The 25718-nt window shown below is 37.3% G+C and overlaps 1 protein-coding gene across 8 annotated transcripts in view; it reads left to right on the top strand.

Annotated features, from left to right (window-relative positions):
• Positions 1-25718, top strand: part of YAP1 (Yes1 associated transcriptional regulator) — a 96724-nt gene that overhangs the window by 60693 nt on the left and 10313 nt on the right. For 2 of the 8 annotated variants that reach the window (XM_075050040.1, XM_075050036.1), the window contains 2 exons: positions 12937-13130; positions 14644-14691. In XM_075050040.1, coding sequence (XP_074906141.1) covers positions 12937-13130; positions 14644-14691 — 242 coding nt within the window. The remainder of the gene's footprint in view (positions 1-12936; positions 13131-14643; positions 14692-25718) is intronic. The other 6 variants (XM_075050041.1, XM_075050037.1, XM_075050042.1 and 3 more) reach the window with 3 other exon arrangements.

The following is a 25718-nucleotide window of genomic DNA, read 5'->3' as shown; positions in this document are numbered from 1 at the left end:
AAATAAAAATAGTAACTTAAATTAGGGAGCACAAGGTCTAGATGTAAAAATTCAACAAAATAGAACTGATAACTCATTTTTTGTAATGTTCTTGATCTATATGAAGAGAAGAGCTGCAAACATTTCAATAAAATATTGGCACTGATGAATAGCAATAGCATATATTATTAAGAAATGCTAAACTAGTTTCTCAGATTGTCCAAGTGATTGTTCTGATGCATTTAAGGTGGTATTACAACTTTAGGCTTTGTATAAAGCCATGACCTGTGTGTGTAAGCTTTATTAGCTGTATTAATTTGCCCTTGATTTGTTTTCCCAATAACTTACTATTTTCAACTTCTTTGGATTTTAGTTATTTTTCCAGAGCCATGGAAAAAACAGTAGGGCTAAAAAAAAGAAGAGATCATTGTGGTTTTCAGGCTTTAGTTTTGGACTCGGTGCAACTAAATGAAAACAGTGTGCAGATCACTGAGTAGGTCAGGCTGAGGGGATACAAAGCCTTTGAAGCTTTACAGGGGTTGACCTAACAACAACTGTGGGCCCCTTTTGGGAGAGGCATTAACTCCATGAATGCCGTATAAACACAGAGCTACAAAACTCAACAGTCACCGTTCTGTTTTGTTTTTCTGAAATGGCTGTTAGAAATTTCAGCATTTTTGTTTTGTAGGCTTGAGTGCTTACTTTAGACATCCGTTTGGTCTTATGGAGAACACCAGATTGTCACACTTTGTTTATAAACTGCTCACCAGTTTGTAGACAGGTTGAACCACTGTGCAACTTGAGCCCAAAGGTGGGGCTCAAGGTGTATTGAAGGTTGTCAGCTTTGGCAAATGTCCATGCTGGCTTTAACACCAGCCAGAGTTGCAGACCTGTTTGTGTGTTGCATGAGGAGTGTGTGGGTAATTTGTAACTTCACAATTACTTAATATGTGAATAAGGCTGAGAAGGAAGTGGTTATTTTGAAAATTAATGTTGCCTTTTGCTGTTAAAAGAGGCAGGTCAATTATATTTACTTAAGTAATTTTGCAGGGTATGTGTTTTTCTTTTCTTTGTATCACATTATAGTTTCCAATGATGAACTGGAATTAAAAAGGAATGTGGAAAAGGCTTTAATTGACAGAGGTTGTGAGTGAGATGAATCTTGTTTCTCAGAACTATTTTGTACTCCTGTGAATGCTATGGTCTAACTGTAAGGGCAAAAGCGACTCGTCTTGTGCATACTGAAACACCATCAAATGTTAAGGCTGCACAGTTAAACTGAAAGAAGTTAGAAATGTCCAAAAGACTGCATAAGGGTTTCTTGCTGCATAGCTTCCCTTTTTGGGCCCACTGCATATGTGTATCCCAGACAGGCTTGAGTACATGCCAAGGCTCTTTATTTTGTGGTCGGACTTTTAATCTGTTCCAGACCTTTTCAGTCAAAGAGCTCAAGTGTAACTGAAAGGGGCAGGAAAGGAAAAAAAAAGCATGTGGGCTCTTCTGATCTAGAGTGACGGCAAATAGAGACAAGCTGCTAGCTGCTGTTGAGCTTGAAGGAGTTTTCCTTGAAATCTTAAGTTGTACGCATTGTATTATGGTTTATGTTTTTATCATTTGAGCCAAGAAAATACAAAATCTTGTTCCTGTTGCTTTCTCACTTGTGACCTCCTTAAGTCGCTCCAGTAAAGAAGAAAAAAATCTGTTTGACAGAGCTAACTTACTGAGCCTTGCATTTATTTATCATGTGGAGATCCTCAACAAGTATGTGCTGTGACCCTAAATAGCATGTGAATGACTCAGAAGTTTACCTTTCTGTGCTTAATATAGGTTGAAAATCCTGTTGGTTTTTTTCCCCCTGAGGATCACCATACTCTTTTCTATCGCTGTTTTAATATAAGGGCTTGGTTTTCACTATTTTTTGACTGCTAACACTTTCAGAAGCAATCCTAGGTGAATTCATCTTTGTAATGTTGAAGCTTTTGATTATTACAGTGATATAAATGTTGATTGAAGATGAAGGAGAAATTCATTTCTTCCTAGATACTGCCACTTCCACCAATCTGAAGAACCATTGAAAACAATAAAGCAATTGAATGGTATGTGCAAACATACTCTTCTGTTCCAGCATTCAGAAACAGAAGGTTTGAAGAGTCTTTGCCCTTATTGCTTCTGAATGCCTAGCTTCCAGGGAGACAGCCCTTCTATCTCTGTATATTCCTCATCAGATAGAAACTTTGCATTCATCTTTATTTTCTCTAGTAGGTGTGCATATCTATCTATTTATTTATTTATTTAAGTAGTGCTGGGAATTTTCCATTAATGTGGCTAGAAAAGAGAGAAGGAAGGAGGATCAGTTTGAAGAAATTGTTTTAGGCAGACACACCTACTGAATTACTTGGTAAGGGAAACTTGGGTATTGCATTCATGCTTTTAAACAGAAAATTAAAGGATGCAGTTAATATGGATTCTTTCCTGGAGCAGGCTTTTAAGACTAATGTATCAAATAAGAGTCCCTGTCAGAGTACCTGGCTGTGGAGTAGGCCGAGTCTAAAACCTGAGTGCTCCAAACCCGAGTTGAAGAGAAGAACTTTGTTCCAAGACTCAGATCTAACATCTTTGAAGTGGGCTTGAGGTCTTCAGCTACACCACTTAAACAGCAGTGAAGTCTTGTTGTGGCTCAGATGTTGATCCTCCAAGTCTACATATTTGACTTTAGAACAGTTTTGCATTAGGAGAATTCACAAACTTCAAAAATATAAGAAAGAACCAAGTGTGAAAGGAGGATCTTCTCATGCCAAGCACAGGCAATCATAAAAGATGACATGGGATCAAAGGAATGGGGATGGGGGTGGTTCTTAGGCCTGTGTCAGCAGGATTCTTGTCTAGTGGAGCATCTGGTAGAAACATGCTGTCCTACCTTCTCAGTGCCTTTGCAGGCCTTGTAGAAGGGGCTTCAAATTACTCTTTTTAGAAGGTTATTTCTTTAAGGTGATTGGACTGTCAGGTTGACCTTGTGTTTTGGACTGTTTTGTCTTTTACTAGATTCTGCTATTGTCCATTAGTCATTTTTCACAGATCCTACTGTTTTTCTTAAGCCTTCCAGATAAGTTAGTATGTTTTCTTGATAGTCAAAGAATGTCTGAGTAGGAAACAGGTCAGCTGTGCATTCCGAGTGGCTGGAGTTGGTGAAGTAGAAGAACATCTGCTTTTTCTATAAAATTAAATTTCCTAGAACCAGTTGAAGTTTGGAATCATTCAGCTTTATTGCTACAAATTTCCAAGAACTGGCTTTTGTATCGAATACCATTAAAGGGATTTTAACTGTTATTTAAGTTTGCAGATGATAGGACTTGGTTTTGAAATGCAACTTAAAATAATTTGCCCTTTGAGGATACTTAATTTGTTAAATTCTAAGATGCGATGGTGAACTCAAAGTGGGAAAATACCAGAAACTGGCAGTTGATTTCTGTGTCTGTATTGGGTTAATGTAAGTCTTGTGTTTAAACAAGAGTACTCCATTAGCGTAGTCAGACAAGTCTGTCTGCAGGAATTGGAATAAAGCAAGATACTGTTTCAGTTTTCTTGTTATTTTATTCCAGACTTCAGTTTTATAGGTTTGTTACTAGAGATCATACCAGTGTTACACACACCCAGTCTTTTTCCTTCTATTCTTTCAAATGTTGGAGCTGCCATACAGGGTATGAAGCAAAAGATGTGACCTCAGATTTAAATCATTGCCACAACTTTTTTTATCACTCCCACTTAGAGATTATGTTAATGTTTTTTGAAGTTCTGTATCAATTTTGGATGAGGGGGAAGGCAAGGCAAGACAGTGTTTAATATCATTATGGAAGGTGCCACAGGGGCTCTGTGTACAGTAGCTGCTGGAGCTACGCAAGTAGGAAAAGGAGTAAAAGCGATGATAAAAGCAAACCTCATGAAGTTCAACAAGGCCAAGTGCCAGGTCCTGCACATGGGTCGGGGCAATCCCAAGCACAAATACAGGCTGGGCAATCAGCAGATTGAGAGCAGCCCTGAGGAGAAGGACTTGGGGGTGTTGGTTGATGAAAAGATCAACATGACCTGGCAATGTGCACTTGTAGCCCAGAAAGCCAACCATATCCTGGGCTGCATCAAAAGAAGTGTGACCAGCAGGTCGAGGGAGGTGATTCTGCCCCTCTACTCCGCTCTGGTGAGACCCCACCTTGGAGTACTATGTTCAGCTTTGGGGCCCCCAGCATAGAAGGACATGGACCTGTTGGAGTGAGTCCAGCCACGAAGAGGGCTGGAACAGCTCTCCTGTGAGGAAAGGCTGAAAAAGTTGGGGTTGTTCAGCCTGGAGAAGAGAAGGCTCCAAGAAAACCTTACTGCAGCCTTTCAATATATAAAGGGGGCTTAATAAGAAAGACAGAAAGACATTTTTTACCAAGGCCTGTAGTGACAAGACAAGCAGCAATGGTTTTAAACTGAAAGAGGGTAGATTTAGATTGGACATAAGGAAAAAATTTATGATGACAGTGGTGAGACACTGGAACAGGTTGCCCAGAGAGTTGTGGATGCCCCATCACTGGAAGAGTTCAAGTCCAGGTTGGATGGGGCTCTGAGCAGCCTGGTCTAGTGGAAGATGTCCCTGTCCATGGCAGGGTGGTTGGAACTGGATGATCTTTAAGGTCGCTTCCAAATGAAACCATTCTATGATTCTGTGATAACAGTAGGAGTATAGAGAATGCACACCAGGGTTTTCTGCTTCCTTCTTTTGTAATATAATAACATTATACCTTTGAAACAATGGAAAGGGCTTGTTCGGAAATACTGAAGTAAAATGCACCTGTAGATTTCATTGAAACATGTATTTATCATTTCAATTAAAAAAAAACCAAAACCAACCAAATCCAACTGCACAACAGACATGAAATGTACTTAAAACCTTAAGCTTCAGAGCATCTGCTAATTTTTAAGTATCAGAAATTAAAAGAAAGTATGCCATAGTGTTGCTTTCTTATACCTTACCTGTCTGGCACTTTGTTTAGTATGTGTTTCTTCACATGAGTTTTTAGGAGCCTTGCCAGAGGCAAATTTGTGGACAAGATAGAACTAGAACCCTAGACCGGAAAACTTTTTTTGGGGGGGCCTTTGTGTGGTCAAAAAAAAAAAAAGCCCAGACCTTATTTCTGGTCACAGTGGCATTTCAGATTTTTTTAAGTTCAAGATCTGCCTTCCATTTGTGCACAAAAGCAGAGCATGAGCCACAGTTGGTTTTGATCTGCGAATGCAATGGCATAATCTCTTTACATGCTCTCTAAAACAAAGTGGATTTGACTCATGTGAAAGGTCTATTGGTATTAGATTTTTCACTTCCCTATCTCTGTTTTTTCAGAACAATTTCAGGAGACCACTTAGGATGGGGAAAAGACTTCTGTATTTTGGTATGTGTGTCAGAGAATGTGTACAGATGGAGTAGCATCAGTTTTCAGTGAACCAGTGACTTGTGTCAAAGTGAGCTTGTTGCGAATCTGCAGAGGCAGATGAAATTTCACTGGTAAGCATCCCTTTGTAATAGGGGATGCTGCTCTTACAGTAGGGACAATAAATGCTTATTAGTTGTTCATCATCATAACAAAGAGAAATCTTGTTTTGTTCAAAAGCAGCATGTATTGAGACCTGAAGAAATCTTTAAATGTCTCCACAAGTATTGCGTAAGGATGCAGTTATCTCCTTTATGTAGATTACTTGTATACTAATAAAAAGGGAAAAAAAACCCACTTCTATTAAGGATTTGTCAGAGCAGTAGGTTTATGTAAGTTTGTACCTGTTTGCAGGTTTGTTTTGTTTTCAGAATAATTTAATCCTGTTTGAGAAAGGAGGTTTGTTGGTAATGGTGTCTTTATGCCAATAAAAATAATGCGTACTTCCAGTTTTGTGCTAGAACAGCTGTGACAGTGAAAGAAAACTGCACTCCTAATAGGGTCATTTTTTCCACCATATCCTTCCAACACTGCAGTTTGCACGTCTCTGTTAATGAGCATACTATGTTAAAAACTGAAGGTGCATCGTTTTGAACACATCATTCATTATCTGTAATCTAAATATATGTATACACACACAATAATTATATACTGTATATCTAATCATATATAATCTAAAATTCAAAGAAGCGTCAGCTTTTTTCCTCCTTAAATTCAATCTGTTGAAACATGATTTCAGTTCCTTATATACAGAAAACATTTTTTCTCCATTTCTTGACAGTATACTGTTGATTTTTATTTTTTTAATTACAGTAGTTTTTACTGCATTTTGTAATTCATGTTTAATCATTTCTGATGGGTTTATGACAGAGATTAAAAAAAAGATGCAGATGTGCACATACATATACACAAGGTTTCTTTCCCTCCAATAAATTGAAGGAAACCTGCATTTAAAAAACAAAACAAAACGACATTGTTTTATAATTAGTTGTACAGAAGCTTGTCTTTTGGCCTAATTAACCCAGGAAGTACTATGTGGTGATTAAGCAATGAAACTCTGTTTGCAGCTAATACCCTTAATGTGGACTCTTTGCTGATTAAACTTTGGTCTAAAGCACACACTAGCTTTGCTTAAATATATTTTGCCAGATATTCAGTGGACAGACGTGGGTCCTTGATGAGCTGAGTCCTGCACTTTCTGTAGTCTTCAGTGTTTCATACATACAGTTTCAACTTAATGACATTAGTTGAGGTTTCTTCTCGTAATCTGTCCTATGCAGCGTGCCCTGCATTGTCCTCCTGTCCTAATACTTACACTGTCAGTTGCATTCTGTATGAAGGTTTTGAAATAAAGTCAAATATTTAAGAAATTGTTTAGACTTCCAAAATTGAAACTTATTTCTTTTTAAAGAATGGAAAATGTTTTGGTTTATATGCATTCACTGAGCAGAAGTTTCTTATAGCTATTTACGTTACTGCTGAATCTCATTTATATTTGCTTTTGTGGCTGGCCAGAATATTTCAGTTCTTCTGAAACTGGCATACATTGAGTTAAAGTGCTTTATAAATACTGCTGTTAACTTCTACGGGGAAAAAAGTTAGATACATGAACAACTGCAACAGCATTTTGCTCCAGTTTAGTTTCCAGTGTGTTAAGAGTCTGTCTGTGGATGCTATAGAGTCTTAGTGGTGGTCAATCAATCCAGCTATTGCACCTCTGCATTTTAGGATACAGAAGGATTTTTAAAAACAATGGCAGCTTTATCAAAGAAAACTAAGAACTCTTTAAATTAATTTATATTGTTTTAATCAGTAGGTGCCATAGTGATAGCAGAACAAAAAAAATACTAATTTCATTTGAATACAAGTAATTGATAAATGCAGAGTAATCAATCTGTAGTTTGGACATGCTTCTGTAATAGAGAATATTTGCATTGGATATATCTTGTTTTAACCAAGAGTCCAGCTCAGGAGTGTGTGAATATTCCTTTTTACCTAAGACACTAAGATTTGTTTGTACACTTAAGACAGCAAGATGAGCCCAGAGAATTGTTTCAGGTTTCCCCCTTACTCCAAGCTCCAGGATTTTCAGATTAACCGGAGACTGAAAACAATGGAATATTTTATTGTGCTAATTTTTAGGTTGTTTTGTAACAGCAGCATTATGAAACTGCAACTGAGATTTCCTTAAAGTAATACAGGAATGCATTATAAAGAATGCAATCCAGAAACATGACTTGTATCCTGATTAAACAAATTGTTGTACCAAGTCTCTCTAAAAAAGCCACTTGGAACAAGTTTTTATTACTTCCGAGACTCATTCTTTCAAATCCTGCTGGTAATTTTTTTTTCTTCACAGGTCTTTTCAACTTAATCAAAGAGGATTTTTGCCTTTGTTGCAGTGCTGCAAACTAGCACCATTCAAAAACCTGGCCATAGCCAAAAATTATGCACAAAAACTGTCTGGTTTCCAAATGAAGCTGAAGGGGACAAGTACTCTTTTTTTCAGTTCCCTTAACAAAAACATTCATTCTTACTCTTAAGAGCAGTAAGTTATAGTATGCTCAGATCCTGAGCTTTTTTGTTGTTGTTTGTTCAAACAAATAACATCTTTAAATTTGAAGATTAAAATTTGTTTTAGTTTTGAAGGGTGAAATGATAAATACAAAACCAAAAAAAACACATTCAGCTGTGCCTTATTAATGATTAAGGGTGCTCTACAGCAATCTTTGCACATAATTCTCCATAGGGGAAAGGTACTGTGTCACTGAAAACTGTCCGTGCCCTGGGACGTGTGATTTAAATTGGCATAGGATCTGGGGAGAGAATTAGCCTTTTATGTTTGAGTTGTTAACAATCTGCTGGCCTTTTCTCTCTAGCACCAATGACTGGTAATCGTTTCTCTCACTTGGTTTGTTTTTGTTTTGTTTTATTTTTCTCTTTTTCTTTTCGTTAAGGATGTGGACAGCAGTCTAAACTTTTTTCAGTAACTGTCAAGTATTATCTCCTACAGTACAGAACAGGCATATTGCTGTTGAGTTTGGACAGTAGAACGTTTAATGTGTAACATTTGAAGACCACTAATTCTCTGTTCTTAAAAGCATATTGCAGCTATTACAATTGACTGTATTCTGCAGATTGTGAATCTAAGCCATATTAGAGGACGGCAAGATCTTTTTTTATTGTCTTAAGTTGCCCGTGTTTTTTAACTTGTCTGCCCCTCCTCCTCCTCCTCCTCCTCCCTCAAATCCCCCTCTTCTAGAAACAAAGACTTGTTTGTTCCTTCTCTGCCTGTGAGGTCTTAGCAGCCTCTGCTGTGTGGGTGCAGAGCCCCTTATTTAAATGCTTTCCATAGCCATGGAAGGTAAGGAACAGGATGCATTAGAAAACTGTAAAGTCCTAACTCTAATAGATAAATGAAGCTCTTTGCCGTTGAATTCAAAGTACTTAAAAAGAGCTGTGCGGGTCAGCAGCATCACAAACCCAGGAGGTATGGAAAAAATAAAGTGTGCTCATCTGAGATCACACTGATAAGCATATTCTTCAGAGTGCAGATTTCTGCAGTCATGTCCTCAGTAAAAAATGGAGAATTGAGAATTAAAAAACAAAAACACAAACCACAAAACAACTGAAAACCAAACCAACCAAACAAAAAAAACCCAACAACAAAAAACCTTTAAACCCCTCTGTTTTTTCCTGTCACTTGAAACAAGATGTGTTTTCCCTCTTTTCATTAAATATTGTGTTGCAAATTACAGAAAAATACATTATTTTTTCTGTTTCCCCTTGAAGATAGCACACTTGTGTAATCAGCCAAGATGGCTGAAAATCATTCAGTGTTATTAATGTTGTTTTTTTCCATTGGTTCTTCACTTGGGTATGTTGTTAAGTCAGTAAAATTCAGTTAACATTATCTTCTTTTAAAGTCCAAACTTCTAGTTCAATTTCACAGTTAAAAATAGTTCCCTTACATGAAAAACATCTCCATGGTCTGTTCTGCGGACAGTTGAAAATCTCGTCAATTTGAAGTGTTTTGCACTTGCATTCTTGAAATAATAAAATGCTCAGAAAAATCCTTTTAATGGACACCTGAACAGGAATTGAGAAACCAGATTTTTAGGTTTGGTTTCTGAAGAGTTGCCAAATCATATAGTTGCGTTTTCCCACAATATTTACTGATGAATATTAAGTATACACTGAAGTATCAATATCTTATGATATTCCTGGTTTAGATACACTTTTATTTGGAAACATTACTTTCAAAATGGATGTCAGAAGGGATTTCAGGGATCTAGGATGAGGGAATAAAATGAAAAACATCAGTTAAACATGATTTGTTTCTTACAGTTTTAATTGCAAAATCAGTAGATGGGAAGAATGAAGCAAACTGTGATCAGAGAGAACAGGAATAATACAAGCAGCTGTCAGAAAGATACAGGAATATAAAATATGAAGAATTTGGCGTGAGAAGGAAATTATTTCCAAAGCTGCATATTAGTGGAAAAGAGACCTAGGGAAGTAATACTTGTATGGTACATGCAGGAAAACCAAATTCTTAATATGTTGAAGGGATGTTAGTGATACTGCACTTAAGTGCTTAACTAAGGTTAGAAACTGTTAAACTTTTATGAGGTTACCTGTAACATGACTTGGCTGTGAACTGCACGAGGCATGGACTCCGAAACCATGATTATATAATTGGAGACTAGACCATAAAGGCAGCCTTTTTAACCAAGAGAAAATTGACATTCTTCAGCCTTGGGCACTTAATTTTTACAAGCTAGGTAGCTTGCTTTTAACTCAGATATGCTTCTTTCAGGTAGGTGATTGTAATTTTCTAACCTTTGTCTCTCTTTACTTTCCACTGTAATCGACCTTCCATTTTGTTTAATAACAGGGTTTGAATCCTGGAACTTCTGAAGGGTAGCACAGACTTCTGCTTGAGTTGCAGAATTAGCTAACAGCAAGAGAAGACTGTTGTTTTCTGTTGTCCCCTACTAGCCCCTTCATTGTCTGCTTTTAAGGTGAAGAGGGTAAGATATAAAAAGCAAAAGGCATGGTCCTGGTTCCAGACTTGATAGGATTCTGGGTAAAAAGAGACAAAGGAGGAGGTATATTCCCCACTCCAGCAGTGCCATATCTAGCTTGTCTAGAGCTGCTAGGTGGGCTGCCTTTCTTTTTGCATTGCTCCCTCTAGCTTCAACTTTGCCCTAATTTGGTAACTGTAGTTAGTCTAATTGCTGTCAGCCTTCAGCAGAGATTGCCCAGTGGAGGTCCTGGAGCTTGTAATTACAGTTCACTGCTCACATCCTTGTAGGACATCTGTTGGTGCTGTTGAAACTTTTGCTTAACCGTTTCTGGTGTCTTGGGGCATATGAACCTTCTGTGTCTGTTCAGCAGAGGAACAAGCTGTCCTGTCTCTTCCTCTTGCTGGCCTAGGGACCACAGCTCATGTCGCAAAGCTGGTTGATTGGCTCCTCCTGGTCACCTTCTTCCTGAAGTTTAGTTTTGATGGTGAAGTGGTGCTGGATGCCTCGTAAGATCACCTGCTTGATTTTAAGCTTTAATCCACAGCAATGTCATCTTCCCACTATTTTTTTTTCCCCACTGCATCAGGATGGGACTTGGAGTTTGGAGTTGAACCTCTAGCCCTTTGTATTCACTCTGTTGTTTCTACTTAGTACTGGGATTCAGTTTCTATTCCTATTTCACCTGTTCACTTACCTTTACAGGAAGTTTCACTTTATTTGTGATCACATGTATGAAGTGCTCTCACAAGTAACTGCATAAAAGATTATTTCAAATTACTTCAAACTATTTGACACTTCATTTTATTTTGACTTGTCTCATGAAAATGTGACCCACCTGTCCTTTAGACTATTGACTCTGTGCTGGACCTATGGAATAGTTGAAAGGGTAGATAGACTAGAGAGTTGAGTCTGTAACTGTTTTTTACTTTTTTTTTTCTTTTCTGTTCTCATTCCAGTGAGCATATGGCATTTCTTCTTCATATGTTACCTCTCAATGGAAAGATGAGCTGTGGCAAGGGGAAAAGGGAGGAAAGCTGTGAAGCAACAGCCATTTTTACTGCTATTGTGAGATAAATAAATTTAGGCTTTCTTGTAACAGAAGAAAAGCACTACTGTACCTTAAGTTGAACACTGAAAAGACAGTGGAGACTGAAGGGCTTTTCAGAGAAAAGATAATACAGATTCTTTATGAGATAATTCTCCTTTCTTATGATAGTTAGAAGTGTTAGTGTTCCAGGAATCCTCTATATATGATGAAAACGTTAATTCAGATTAATACAACAGATGGTTTTCTTTGCACCAAATCGGCCTGTCATCGTAAAAGAAGCTCACTCCCTTTTTTTTCTTAGTTCCCATAAACCATAATCCTCATTCCCAGAAAAAAAAAAAAAAAAAAAATCCCTACCACTCTCCCGTCACTGCTTCAGCAAATATATTCTGTAGTATATTGTGAATATTGACAGACTCAGGCTGTTCCATGCAAGAAGATGGAGAACTAATTCCGAAACTGAAAGCCCCTGAAAATAGTGTCCTTGTAATACATTCAGCCTTTCCCAGCCCTCTGTTTCGCTATGGGAACTCCAGTGCCTCTGTTGACTAACCATATTGGCCTTGTGTGGGGGAAAAATCAGGCCTGTCAAGTAGATGCATCCCAGTCATGCATTATTTTATAAAATAAAATTGTCTTAGGTCTTTCTTTTATGGGGAAGGGCAGATGGGTTCTCATTGTGCATTAGGCATACAAAACAACACTTTTCCTTCTCCACACCCCAGAAAAGATAAATCACGTACTTCTGTGGGGTAAAAGAAAATGAAGCGCTAGCAAAATGTTTCCTATGTTGATGGCAGTATTTTTGGCTGTGTAATTCATCTGCCATTTATGTACCAGCTCTAATTTTGCATGTCAAGATGCCCTAAATGGAGTCTGTAACACTCCAAACTTGATGTGACAAGGGTGTGAATGGTAGTAGCATGACCTGTACCACATTGGGAAGAATGGTAACCTTTAACCAAATGTAGTTTGAAGTAAGTGAGATGATCTGTTTTGTCATTCTATGTGTTCTCAAGTTTAATGACTCTAAGATTTCACATGAATAAGAAAAGTGATTTTGTGTTGTGTCTAAATTGAGAATAGTTTATTAGGAAGAAGAGTGATCCTTCTAATTAAACTTGAAATATTTTACTACCACTTTTGAATTTTTCACCAACTTATACATTTAACTGTTTTCAGAAGCTTTTAGAACAAGTATGTACTCTTAAACATGAGACCGTTGCATTGATTTCACAGGAATAACATGTGCGCATACATTTCACAGTCTGAACATCAGTGTAGCTGCATGTTTTGTACTGTCATGGCTTGTAATTTTATAAAGTTTTTAATGTATGCCTTCTAAGGATAATACTTGCCTTGCATGTATTTGTTTGAATTTCATTTTTCAATGTTTATTGTTTTGGTTCCTTAGCCATGAATCAGCGAATCAGCCAAAGTGCTCCAGTGAAGCAGCCACCCCCTCTGGCTCCTCAGAGTCCCCAAGGCAGTGTGATGGGTGGAAGTAGCTCCAATCAGCAACAACAGATGAGACTTCAGCAGCTACAGATGGAGAAGGAAAGGCTGAGACTGAAGCATCAAGAACTGCTTCGGCAGGTGAGGCCACAGGTTAGACACCTACTTCCACTATTTCTTTTGTATGTTATGTTTTGTTTTGGGTAAATTGTTGTTTCAGTGAGTCTTAAAGACCAGTGACTGTACAAAAATCTTTGAGGTCTAAAAAGGTCTGCATTCATTCTGCTACTGATATCAGCTTGGTAGTGAAAGCATCTGACTTACCAGACTGAAGGATTTTACTTTCCTCCCTCATTCTTCTCTCTAACAAAACTCTCTGAGAACAGGCTTCTTCACTATTAGGGTGACATCATGGACTGTTGATCTGATTGGATATGTCTCTTGAGAATGTATTTCATATTCATTGAGTTCTGAGTCATGCAAAAAGGCAAGAAGTTGGTTCCCACAGCTGCTTTAGTTCTCACTTTTAAGTGGAGGAAGGTCTTTCACTTTTAGAACCTGTTACAGTCTGTAGGATTTCAAAGTACTTTTAAAGTTTATAGAAGATATATTGAGGAGACACCTTGTTGCTAAAATCTTATCTGTTAAACGGTGGAGTGGAGCATGGAGCAACTGAATCACTTGTGCTGCATTTTGAATCTGTGGTTTTCATATGCTTAAGAATTTCAAACTTCATAACTAGGCTGCAAACTATTCCTTTCAGTATTTTTCTACTATATGAATATAGCTGTAGCAAATGTTAAAGTGTAGGACTGGACATTGGAATCTCTGGATTTTGAATTTGGGCTTGACTTCCTTTTGACTCTAAGCCTTCTGCTTTGATTTTTCCATCTGAATGTTTTAAGAGTTACTATCATCTGTGCTACGTACTTAGGATATTCTTTGGTTTTTTGACACTGCCAGAGAAAGCACTAATCTTTTCTTTGAGGAAAACCTTCTAAAATCTTACCCTGTTACCTTTTCACTTTGGGTGATGGGCCTTGTATGAGGAGAGGATAATATCTTAATGTCCTCAAAGACAGCTTTTCTCTTTCTTCATCACCTGCAGTATTCTGTCCTGGAATCTGACTCCCATTATCCCCTTTGTAGTCAAGGCCTGTTTTGTAGGAATCTTCAGCATCTCTTGGTGTAAGATGGGTCATCATTACAGCCGTTACTTTTTATAGCACTCTAGGTAAGAATACATTGCAAAGGTGACATCAGGACTTTCTCTCCGCTTAAGCACCTGGGCTTCTGCTGTTCCTGCTTTGCAATTAATCCACCAACAAACATTTTACCCTGTGCTACCATGCTTCTAGATAGGGCTTCTAATTGTCTTCTTCCTCAGTTGTCATTAAGAACCTGACTAACTTTGGACCAGGTGACAGCCAGTTCCCTTCACGTTGTTCTCCCTGGTTGTTAAGCTTACCTGTCAAATACGCATCCTTGGTAAATCTGTCAGTTTTGTTTCACTGTGTCGTGATTTTCATAGTTTCTTAACTCCCTTATCCTGTCTCATCTGGCCTGTCTTGGGGGCTTGATACTACAAGATGGTGTTTATAAGACAGCCTGCATAGGCAAACCATGCAGCTAAAGTAATTTTTATCCATCTTATTTTTACTCTTAGGCATTGCGGAATATCAATCCCAGCACAGCAAATTCTCCAAAACATCAGGTAGGCTCTTAACTGATGTTTCAGCATAATTAGAAAAATGAAAGCATTAAATTAGGCTAGCAGGGGAACTTTTTGCTACATGAAGGCATTCTGAAAAAGAAAAACAAACAAAACAAGCTCTGCCATACACATTTTTGAACCACTTCTCTGGTCACGACCCTAACGTTGTTTTTAAGAGTGCTGCATTACCACAACTTTATATCAGTATTTAAAAGCAAATGATGAATTCATTGCACATTTTTCTGCATTGAAAACAACCTTCTTGTTTAGCATTCTTGAGGATACTGCTGTTCCAGTCCTGATGTCATCAAGATGTGTATTTAAAGCAAACCTCCTATTATATCTAAGGTAGTAGTTTGCGACTTTTAAGTACTGTTCATATGAATGTTCTTATCAGTTTGTTTAAACAGGTATGATCTTAAAGAAGGATATCTGTAATCAGTTAATAAAAAGTCACTTGAAATATTTATGATTTTTAAGCATGTACAGTGTAACAGAATTATTTAATAGACTAGAATAACAAAATAATTGCTATGGGGAAATAATATGTAATTATTCCATTTTGACATTTAACAGGCTCCTGCACAGATACATTTTCTGTATAGGAAAAAACAATTCTGAAAAGCCTCCCAAGGTCATACTAAAAGAAAATTGGTCAAAATGTGAATCATAATAAACAGTTTAATGCAGACTTCTTTTAGGCTCTTAAGAAGTTGAATATGGAATGAATATCTGAAAGGGTGGATTTATGGATATATTCAGAGAGCTTCTTGCTTGCTATTGCTAACAGTATTCTTAATCTACCAGTTCTTAGGACAATGTTTATATTGGCTTGTATTGTACTTTGTTTTTCTAAGAAAAAACACTCTACACACTAGGCAAGAAAAACAGAATAAAAGAAAGCATCCTGTGTTTGGAAGCCATGAGTACTGGTGTCCTATTGCATTCTGAAGAGTACCACAAAATTTGTATGTTACTAGTTCTCCTGAGAAGATCATCTTCAAAATAAGGACCTTAGACCTTAGAAATAATACTGACACCCTGGAAAAAATACTTTTTTGTTTGGCAGTATCAGTGCAGCTCTAGAACTGAAGCATTCTAATTGAGATGTAACCATCTGATTCATTTACAGAGCATTAACCACATAATGATCTCGTTGATCAATATTAGATCCTATTATGGACGAGAAAAAAACTCCTTAAGAATTGCTGTTATACAAGGGAATAAACAGAGAAGCACATTCCTCCACACCAGTTAGAAACACCTTATCTTCTGCCACCATTAGGTCATTCAGAAGGCGTGTTTTTCTTAACTGAATGCCAAAAGTGTATTCTATGTTTTCTTGTATGGCTGAAGCCCTGTCATACAATTGTTCACTCTTCTACAGTAACCTCTTCCTGTTGCCAACTCAGAAGTATGCAGCATGTGGAGAACTTGGGGATCAGTTTCGTACTTCATAAGATCAGATTTTTGGAACCTCTTGAAATCGTGGCTTAAAACACTAAAAAGCTGCAAAAACTCACAGGGACCTTATTGATAGTTAATTAAACTTATATGTAGTGGTCACTCTGCTTTGTTTGGGATGGGAACTGATGAAAGGTTTTATGCAAAAATCAGGATTCCAGTTACCTGTAAAGTGGCTTCATACCAGGCTCACTTGTATACTCACCTGCCTGAGATCAGTTTTATTAGTCTGCATTTGCTAATGACTCAAGCTGTGTTTGAGTGATCTGGTAGATAGAAAAGTAGGCAATCGTGTAAACTTAAAAGTTCTATAATACTAGATTATTCATGTCGTATGATCTAAATGTATTTTTTGTGTTTTCATGTGTCACTTCAATAATGTAGTGAGCAACCACATATGGAAGAAGGTGCTTAGAGAACTGCTTATGGAAATTGTTCTCTAAGTGCTTCTTGAGGCCTTGTACTGTAGAGGCAAATGTTGTCTGCCTTCTCCAATGATGCTGCTATTGAAGTCCCAATCTGTACATCCTGTCAGGTCATAGCCAAGCTTGTGAATCTGTGAAAAATCTATAGAAAGAATGAACATTTCTTCAGTCAACTTTTTCTTTTTGACAGATCCTTTCTTTCCTTTGTGAATAAAATTAATGAAATTTAGAGGGATTATCTGCTTTCATGATGATAAAGCTGTGCTTGGGGGAAGAATAATAGCTTCTCTTGCTAAATTTTAGATGTTCTTTTAAGAAATACTGAAAATAAAATCTTGATATGTTCAGTGCTCTTAATTCTGGGAAGACTAAGTCTATTTTAGAGAGGGATTGCCAAGGTCTTCCATTTGTAAAGAAATTATATGACACCAGCATTCTTGAAGCTCACCTCTAATGAATTATCTCTTTTTTATGGATTAAAAAACCTGAGAAGTATTCCTTAACTTTTAACTGGATCTCTGAGCTTTTCTTAATCACAGAATCAAATAGGTTGGAAAGGACTGGTGGAGGTCATCTAGTCCAACATCCTGCATCCAGCCCAACCTCCTCTTCCTTCTTGACATTTTTGTCCGTGTAACCTGGATACAGTGCCAATGTTGTATTGATATCTTTGTTCAGGATTTTTGGTACTGAGTGAACATTGTATTCTTGCCAGTTTTTATCTCTCTGCCATGATACTGTAGTATGCTGTGGTGACACTAACACTCAAAGTGTTATGTATGGAAGCATTAGCACTGAAATACCTCCTGGAAAGATTAAGCAATTGCTCAGCCCCATCTTTTGTGGCAAGTACTGTAAAAGACTCTTCTTGTTTGAATGAGGGTGTGTTTTATTATAATTCTAAAAATGTCGAAGTTGAAGGTATTTGAAGCAAAAATTACAACTTCCATATTTACTGTGTATAAACAAGAGCTATTGATACATCCTAGGAATTTGAAAACACCAACCATCTGTCCAGTTACTTAGGCTCATCATCATTTATGTGTGAACACCTTAGATGCCTACCTGTCTTAGTTAAGAGATTGAGTAACTTGACTTTCTCTCCATCCCCAGTAGCTCTCCTTCCATTTTCCTGCAATTAGCATCCGGCTGTGAACAGTGTCTCACCTAAAGTAAATGACAAGTCAACTTTTGTATAAATCATAAAATTCGCTAGATGTTAGGTAACAGATTTCTTGCCTTCCAGTATATGATGGAAAGAAATAGAGGCAAATAATGTTGAGGTACTGATGGCATTATTCTTGGATGTTGTGCAGACTACTTTCTTGTGCTAAGACTTGGAAGATTTCTTATTTGTCTGCCGCTAGTATTAGGGTATTTGCTAGTAAGACCAGCATACTACACAGCTGTTTATGTGATAGGTTCCTCTCTATGTGCTCACTCATTCCGTATCTGCTGCTTGTTTCTAGCACTGCATGGAGATCCCTGTCTGAGAACCAGATACAGCCCTGCTTCCTTGCTACTTTGCTCAGTTGTGCTCTCCAACTTACCTTTCTGTTATCCCTGTGCTGCTTTCTTGGTAGTCCTGCATACCTGGAATGTGCTTTCTGTTAATTGTCTCCATTCTTTTGTGCCTTATATTTTATGAAGTACCTCTCATGCTCTCTGTTCTGTTGCCCCGGACTTACTTCTTATAAACTTTTGAGTGACATTCTGGAAATTCCCCTACTCAGTGAAGAATCTGCAAAGACATATGGCCAGTCTGTCACTGTTTGCTGAATCACTTGGTTTTGTGTCTTCTTTTTTTTTCTTTCATCTTTGCTCTTACTGCGTAAAATATAAGCACTTACAGTATTGAATAGTTACTGGGTTTGGAATATTATTTTAGTTTCCTATGATTCTGGTTTTTTTAAAAGTTCATCTTAATTGGTGTTTGACACCTTTCATCAGCTTAGTTGGGAAGATTTCCAGTGTTCCAGGACAGTAGTTATTTCTTAAGACACTATTACTATTTTTCAGTAAAAGATTTTTTTTCAGTCACTTTGCATGTACACCGATACAAAGCTGTGTTACTGTCAGATTTGTGACATTTTCTAGAAAGTAAGGAAGACATCATTAAAAACAAGTACTGTCTTGAATTCTGTACTCTTGAACTTCCATGCTGTTAGTGAAGATGGAAATTTTACTGAGGACTTACATTTTGGTTTGTTTTTCTCTTCCCTGTGATATGTCTTTAAATAACAAGATATACTTGTTTTCAAGTCTTGGTAGAAATCATGGGCAATAGATATTTTAGTTTCTTAGTGAATCCCAAACACTGCTGTCCCTTGAATTTCTCGTTTCCCGTTCCTCATGTGTTATCTAAAGCCCACCTAGATTAACAACATAAATGACTTGTCCTGGTTTTGTCAAGGGTATTTGTGTTGGCGGGGAGGGCTTGATGTTGGGTTTTAGTTGGGTTTTTGTTGGTTGGTTGTTTTGGGAGGGGAGGTTTGTTTGTTTGTTTTTTAAACAGAGATAAGGTACTGAAGCCAGCCATTTAGTCTTTGAACATGGCTTTTTTGACCAGTGAAGATACGATCACTGATATACGGAAACATTTTTTAAAAGTACATTTACAAGGTACAGGAAGAAAATTAAAAGATACTTGCAGCAAATTCATAGCTGTATTGTGTCCCTTGGTTTTAATTTGCCTTATTGCTTGCTATTTGGTAGAGAAAATGGTCTGTGATATGTCTTATTCTGAAGAGATCCATTATATGAAAAGTTTTGAGGAGGGCTAGCTAAGATACAGTGAAGAACAAGATACTTTTGAACAAAGTTTTTTTCCCATTTAAAATTTTTGCTTCTGATTGAACTTTTTTTAATCAGTAGTCACAAACAATATTTACTTCCACTAAAATGAGAAATTTCAGGTATTATATTTGTCCTTTTGTTGTGTTTTACTCACTTGATAGCTCTAGTACTAAGTTTTGCTTTGTTCCTTGTGGTTTAAGTTTTCTGTTAGATTTTTCTTTTACACAATGAACAGAAATTGCTACTAAATTCTTACTCTTCAAAACCAATAACAAAATATTACTGAAAAACTGTCATGCAGATAAGGGAGCTGAGCAGCATGTACCACATTGTAACTTGAAGATTCCAAGTGACAGAAATCAATTTTGTATGCATTTATCTCAGTTTTCTTTGAACTGTTGTTACGTTATTGTTAGCAGGAATATTTTACTTCATTAGGTAACAAACCATTGTTATTCACTGGACTACCTTCCAAAAATCTTTGTAATTAATGAACTGACTTTAGTTTATGGTAGTAAATTCAGCATGTAATAACAAATTTTAGCATATTGCCTCTATTTAAGTAGGTATCTGTTTCTAGGAAGGCGCTTGTATTTTAAGTAGCTAAAGGTTAGTTCAGATAATCTGTCATGTACCTGTCATTTACTCTGCATCAGTTGCACAGAGCTTTGTTGTGGAGTACCATGAGGCTTACAGGTAAGGCAGCACACCTATGCAGTGCCATGACTTTAGAAATTAATTCAGGAGAAGGCTTAACCAGCTGTCTAGAGCCATCCTAAACTGGGGCTGAAGACTCCAGCTGAGGAGTTATGTGGTATTTTTTAAGCAAAATACTTTCTTCTTAATAAAATGACTTCTAACTGAGAGGTCTGATAGACATGATCTGGCAAACTGAACTGCAGCAGTTTTAAGACATTAAACTCAGCTGTCTGCCAGAGATTGCCTTAATAATAAGGCAGCAGAACAGGATATGTCTAACATTGTTTTTTCATAATCTAGTAGCTGAAGCATTGGTGTGGCTACACTGCAAGACGGATCAGACACCTGATCTATCAGAAAAATTATTTTTCAGCTAGGTTGTTTTTTTGACTTGTCTTAGTGTATGGCTGTGCAAATGCTAGTTCCAGCTGAAGGGAGGGGTAAGAACATGCTGCCTGTAATGATAAGTAAAAAGTCACTTTGGAATTGCCCCTGGATTGTGACCCACAGTGATTAAGAGATCAAAGCACACATCTTCCTTGGTCCTGACTAACAAACTCTGCTTCTTCTAAACACGATTAAATAAAACAGAAAGTTTTGTAAAGCATTGGCAATTTCAGCTTGGAGTTGGATGTCCTCTAGAAATTATGGAGATGTTCCTTGACCTAATTATTATTTAAGTCTTTGGTATTTCTGGTGAGCAGTACACTAAGGTACTACTTTAAAGACTGTCTAGAAAATGCAAGCATGATTGGACATAAATAGGCAAGCATTACTGAAAGGGAGTCCTGTGTGGCTGGATTTGGGGGGTAAGGGTATGTTGGCTGCCATCAAAACATACAAAAAGTGGAATTCAGCTAGTTTTACTGCAACAGCAACATTGCTGTTGTTCAGCCATCTTGGAAACGAAGTGCTTTAAATGTTCTTCAGCTTCCGAAATAGTATAGCTTCATTCCTTATTGAAAACCATAGAAGTAAGTGAAACGTGTTTGTGTGGCAAGAGCTGTAGAATTTGTGTTTCACGCTCTGTTGGCTTAAGTGGGAAATGCTGAGCATTGGTAGCTAGAAGTTACACAGTAGGAAAGATATGAGTAACTTGAAAATTCAGAAGCTCTGATTCCACTCACAGCATTTAACAAAATAATTTTGTTGATTGCTTGTGAATTTAGATCTTTATGGATAAATACCCAGTCTAAAAGTCTGTAGAGTAAATCAAATCTGCGTTCGTTGCCATTGTTTTTTATGCCCCTAATTGCTTCAGGACACATTTTGTGTCTGTACAGGAGTTGTAGCTCACTGCAATGGATTTCCTGGAGTCACTGGTGCTGTTTGCAGTTGCAAAACCTAATCACAGAAGTACCAATTGCTAAAGCAACTGCTAAAGCAATTGGTCAGCAGAAGATATGAGTCATGTTGACCTGAGTACAAGATGGCCGTGAATAACAGCTTTTGCTAGAAGCAAACAAAAATCGGTAGAGGGAGGCCATCCAGCTCTGCGTGGCCTTCACGATTGCTGACTCCTGCTGACACGTACCTGCCTTACTGGTGCTCTGAGACACCTCGGCTGGGCAGTTGCAGTACTGAAGCCGTGGGCAGAGAGACAGCAAGAGGAGTATGAAGCAGTGGCACAGCAAAGGACTGCAAAACCAGATAAGAAGCCAGACTTTATTTACAAATGTCTACTCAAATTTATGCTGCCTTATCTGCACTTGCAATGCTCTGCGTAGCATCGAGTTTTTTGGCAAGTGTATACAATACAATTAATTATCACTCTATCAGTATCACCTCTTAAATTAATTTTGTTGGTTTTTATGATTGCAACACTGAATGATTTATTCTTCCCCTTTACTCTTCACTAATTGCATAATTCCTCATTGCTGAACTCGTCTTCATCTGTCCATGTGTTTTCCCTGAGTCTTTTGTACATATACTGTAACTTTGTGGCCCTCGAACAAGAATATAAATACTTCGTCTGAAGAAATAACTGGTGCTGTAAGTCTGCCCATAAGTGTTGTGGTCTTCTCTTTCCCCTAACACTTCTCTCCCACCCTGGCTGAATGAAGCCTGTGGATCATTTGATAGTTGAGCAGTGTTTCGGGGCAGAAATGTTACAATTGGACCTTTTAAAGTAAATTTACCAAAAAACCCTCAATTATAAGGATATATCAATTCAAGTTGAGTAGCATATCATATGTTTAATACAGTAAGCATATGATACGTGAGTTGCACAAGGGAGTCTTTTACCTTTCCTCAAAAGCACGATGAAGATAAAAATGCGCTGAAAAGAGTAATTTTATAAAGTTAATTTGGACATGGTGTGAATGACCTGGAACTTCATGTAAAACTTAATCTGTATGCAATTATTTTAAAAAAATTTATAAGGTCAACCAGATAAATTACACGATGCTGACCTTATTTTTAAAACTACTTTGCTTAAGGAGATGAGAGATCATTTTGGTCTTTATGTAATAACCAAAATTCAGCTTTTGTGTTAACAATAGGAATGCTAAGCTTTTATTTTCCCAGACGTACTTAAAAAAAAGTTTGACATACTTACAAAAAAGAGGATGAGATCAAGTTATAGAAATCTAAGCCAGGATTTTGTCATGGTTTTATTTTTGCCTCCAGACTTTAAGTACTTCTAATAAAGGATATATTTTAAAGCATGAACTAAAAGCCTAGAGTTCACATTGCTCTGTTTGGAGCTGGGAGAGGCTTGTACACTCCCATAGGTTTTTTTTAAGTATAGGAAAGGCATAACTTTTTTATTGAAAATCAGTTTTATAAGGAAGAAGAAATGAAAAGACCATTCTCCAAGCAACACAACTTTAGCTTCCATTACATGCACCTTTTAGGAAAAATAGTCTTAATACACTCTTCAGGGCTTGTAGAAAACTTTGCTTATCTTATGGAATGATTAAAAATTGCTCTGTATTTGTTTCTGAAGAGCTCGTCTTTTTTGGTAATTCCTTTCTCTTTCAGACTCCCCAGATAGAAATTTATTACTGGAATGAGTAATGGAATAACATTCTTTCTAGGCGGAAGCGCTGTAGTTCTGCCTCCTGAAAAAGTAGCAGTAATGCTACTTACAAATAGTTAAAAATAGTTGTAGTTTTGCACTTTTAGCAATGTTGTTGAAACAAGGATAAAAGTAGTACTAATATTAAAAAGCCTTATTTTACTATGTTGTATGTGCCAAAGAATAAGCAAAATACAGTTCTCTCTCCTGGTTTAATACATCTCTTTTTAGTGGGCCTTCAGTGAAATGTGATTTTTCTTTTTTAGCTGGCTAGTATCTGAGCTACATTTGTTTTTACCGTACTATTTAAGTTTATATATTGACGAAACTTCAATCTCTCCTACCCTCTAAGGATTTAGAAAATGCGAAGGTAACTTTCCCATTTTTCCAAATTGCTTATTCCTTTGTAATGACTTTTTTTCGTAAGGTACAGAAGAGAAATTTGTGCATGTTTTCTTTCCTGGTGTCAGTAACTCTTGAAAAGGGGACCTGCATGGATTTCTCTTCTCTCTCCTTCCTTGCCCCTTTTTGTTTTAAAAACTATTGCATCAAGAGGCAGTGCTGATTGGAAAGACCAGGCCTATCACACAATGAGATACTATGTCACTTTAGTGCTTTACATAGAGAAATGACTCTGTGTTGATTTTGCTTTGTCATCACTCTTTGGGGCACTGGTGTGTGATTAAGCTCCTTCCGCAGGCTACTGGCACTTTTGGCCCCACTTCTTCATCCTAGTCAGGGACTGCAGCCCAAGGAAATAAAAACACAACGCACAGATCAAAGCAAGAGGGAAGGGGAAAAGGACAGAGCATTCTTGCCACAGCGAGGCAGTTGTAGGTACGTAAGAGCAGAGCACTCCCTGATTGACAGCTCTGCTATCAGAGTGAAGAAAGGTGTACTGTATTCCAGGTATGAACCCAAGGCTGAAAACGTTCCAGAAGTAGTGGTGCAAAATCAAGTTGGGTGGGTTTTTTTTTTTCCTTCCTTCCTCTTTCATTGGACAGCTAGCAAGATAGAAATATTTAAAAGTAGCTACCACAGGAAGGCAGTTTCTCAGAGATGGGAAGGCTCAGGTGACATTGGGAAGAATACTAGTCTCCAGAGGAATGGCATAAAGATTGTGGTGTGATTGAGCAGTTCTTGAGCCATCTCTGGGATGGCTGCTCTAAGGCCTTCTACCTTCCTCAGATCACCATTTGGGAAGCATTCCAGGAAAGAACATTTTGTTGTTGTTGTTTTCCTAAATGGATTGAGTCCACTTGTATATCAACCTTCTTGTATCAAGGCTGATGTGACTGATAGAATTTTGTAAACTTAGCTAAGACCTTATAATATCTTAGCTGTAAGACCTTATAATATAGTCTTTGCACTTGGTTTTATTACATAAGCAAATGAAAATCAGATGGATAAGCCTATAGAAATGATTAAAAGGTGCCTACCATCCTGTGATCTGAAAATGAGGAGGAGTATTATTACTGTTTATTAGAACAGTGGCCAAGTAAGTGATGGTGAGCAGAGGACTGGATTTACTTGGAGTAGGCAATTGGGTGTGATGAACACAAAAACCAGGGGTATGTTTGTACACTTTCTGCAAAGGTGTAATCAGCTGGAGTGAGAAAAACTAGTACGAACATGAAACTTGATATTAAAGGAATATGTAGAATAATAATCCACAGGAATGGGATTGAAGCATATGCAGATTAGCAAAGGGGGGAAAAAAAAAAAAGGTGTAGGGAAGCATTCAATATTTGGCACAATCTGCTGGAAAATAAAATAGCCTTAGACTTTTTTAAAAAGAAATCACTTTGAAGAAGAATTGGAGAAAGATTATTTTTATATATCAAAAGTCTACAGTAGTCCTTAGGCTCTTAATTTAGAATGGATGAAGGCTTCTTATTTTACAAGTGAGAAATATTGAGTGTTGTCAAGAGTGACAAGATTGGTTTTGCCTGAGATTAGCTTCCCAGGCACAGCCTGGAAATCACATACTACTAATTAATAAGGGTAACAAGATAGTCAATAGATTTCTTTACCAGTCTCTACATTAACAAAGCACAGACTTGGTGAGCTATTGATGATATTTTAGGAGAGCTGCTTGAAGAAAGTTATTCTATTTTTTACATGTGTAACTCATGGATTACCTATTTAAAAAGGGAGAGAGGGGGCACTGGAAATTATGTAAAATGCTGCTTATCTCCATCCACCTTTAATTTTGTGCATATTAAAACTTAGTTTCATTAAATAGTAATGACAAGCTTTATGGATGAATTGATTCAAGTTGGTGCACAGTCAGATGTGTAAAAACATATATGCAGTCTAGGTTCATAACTTCAGAAGTGCAGTGTCTTAGTTTTACTAAGAAATTCCTTTGAAGAGCTTTAAGATTTATGTGTGGGACAAATCACTGATTTGATCAGTTAGAAATTTCAAAATGCATGCCTCAAACAGGAGGAGTGAATGGGAACTTGTAGGGAAAGACTTTAAACTTTGCTGAATGAAACAAGCAAGGTAAGGAAACCAGGGACTAAATCAGAACTTAAAAGAAATGGGAAAAAAGTACTAGTCAGCAGAGCTAGACAGACATATCTTAGGGGTCATATAGTGTTAACAATTCTTTTTTTGAT

This window comes from Buteo buteo, chromosome 18 (genome assembly GCF_964188355.1).
Source record: "Buteo buteo chromosome 18, bButBut1.hap1.1, whole genome shotgun sequence".
Classification (NCBI taxonomy): Eukaryota; Metazoa; Chordata; class Aves; order Accipitriformes; family Accipitridae; genus Buteo; species Buteo buteo.
The sequence above is the reverse complement of the archived record's forward strand: the minus strand, read 5'-3'. Positions and strand labels throughout refer to the sequence as shown.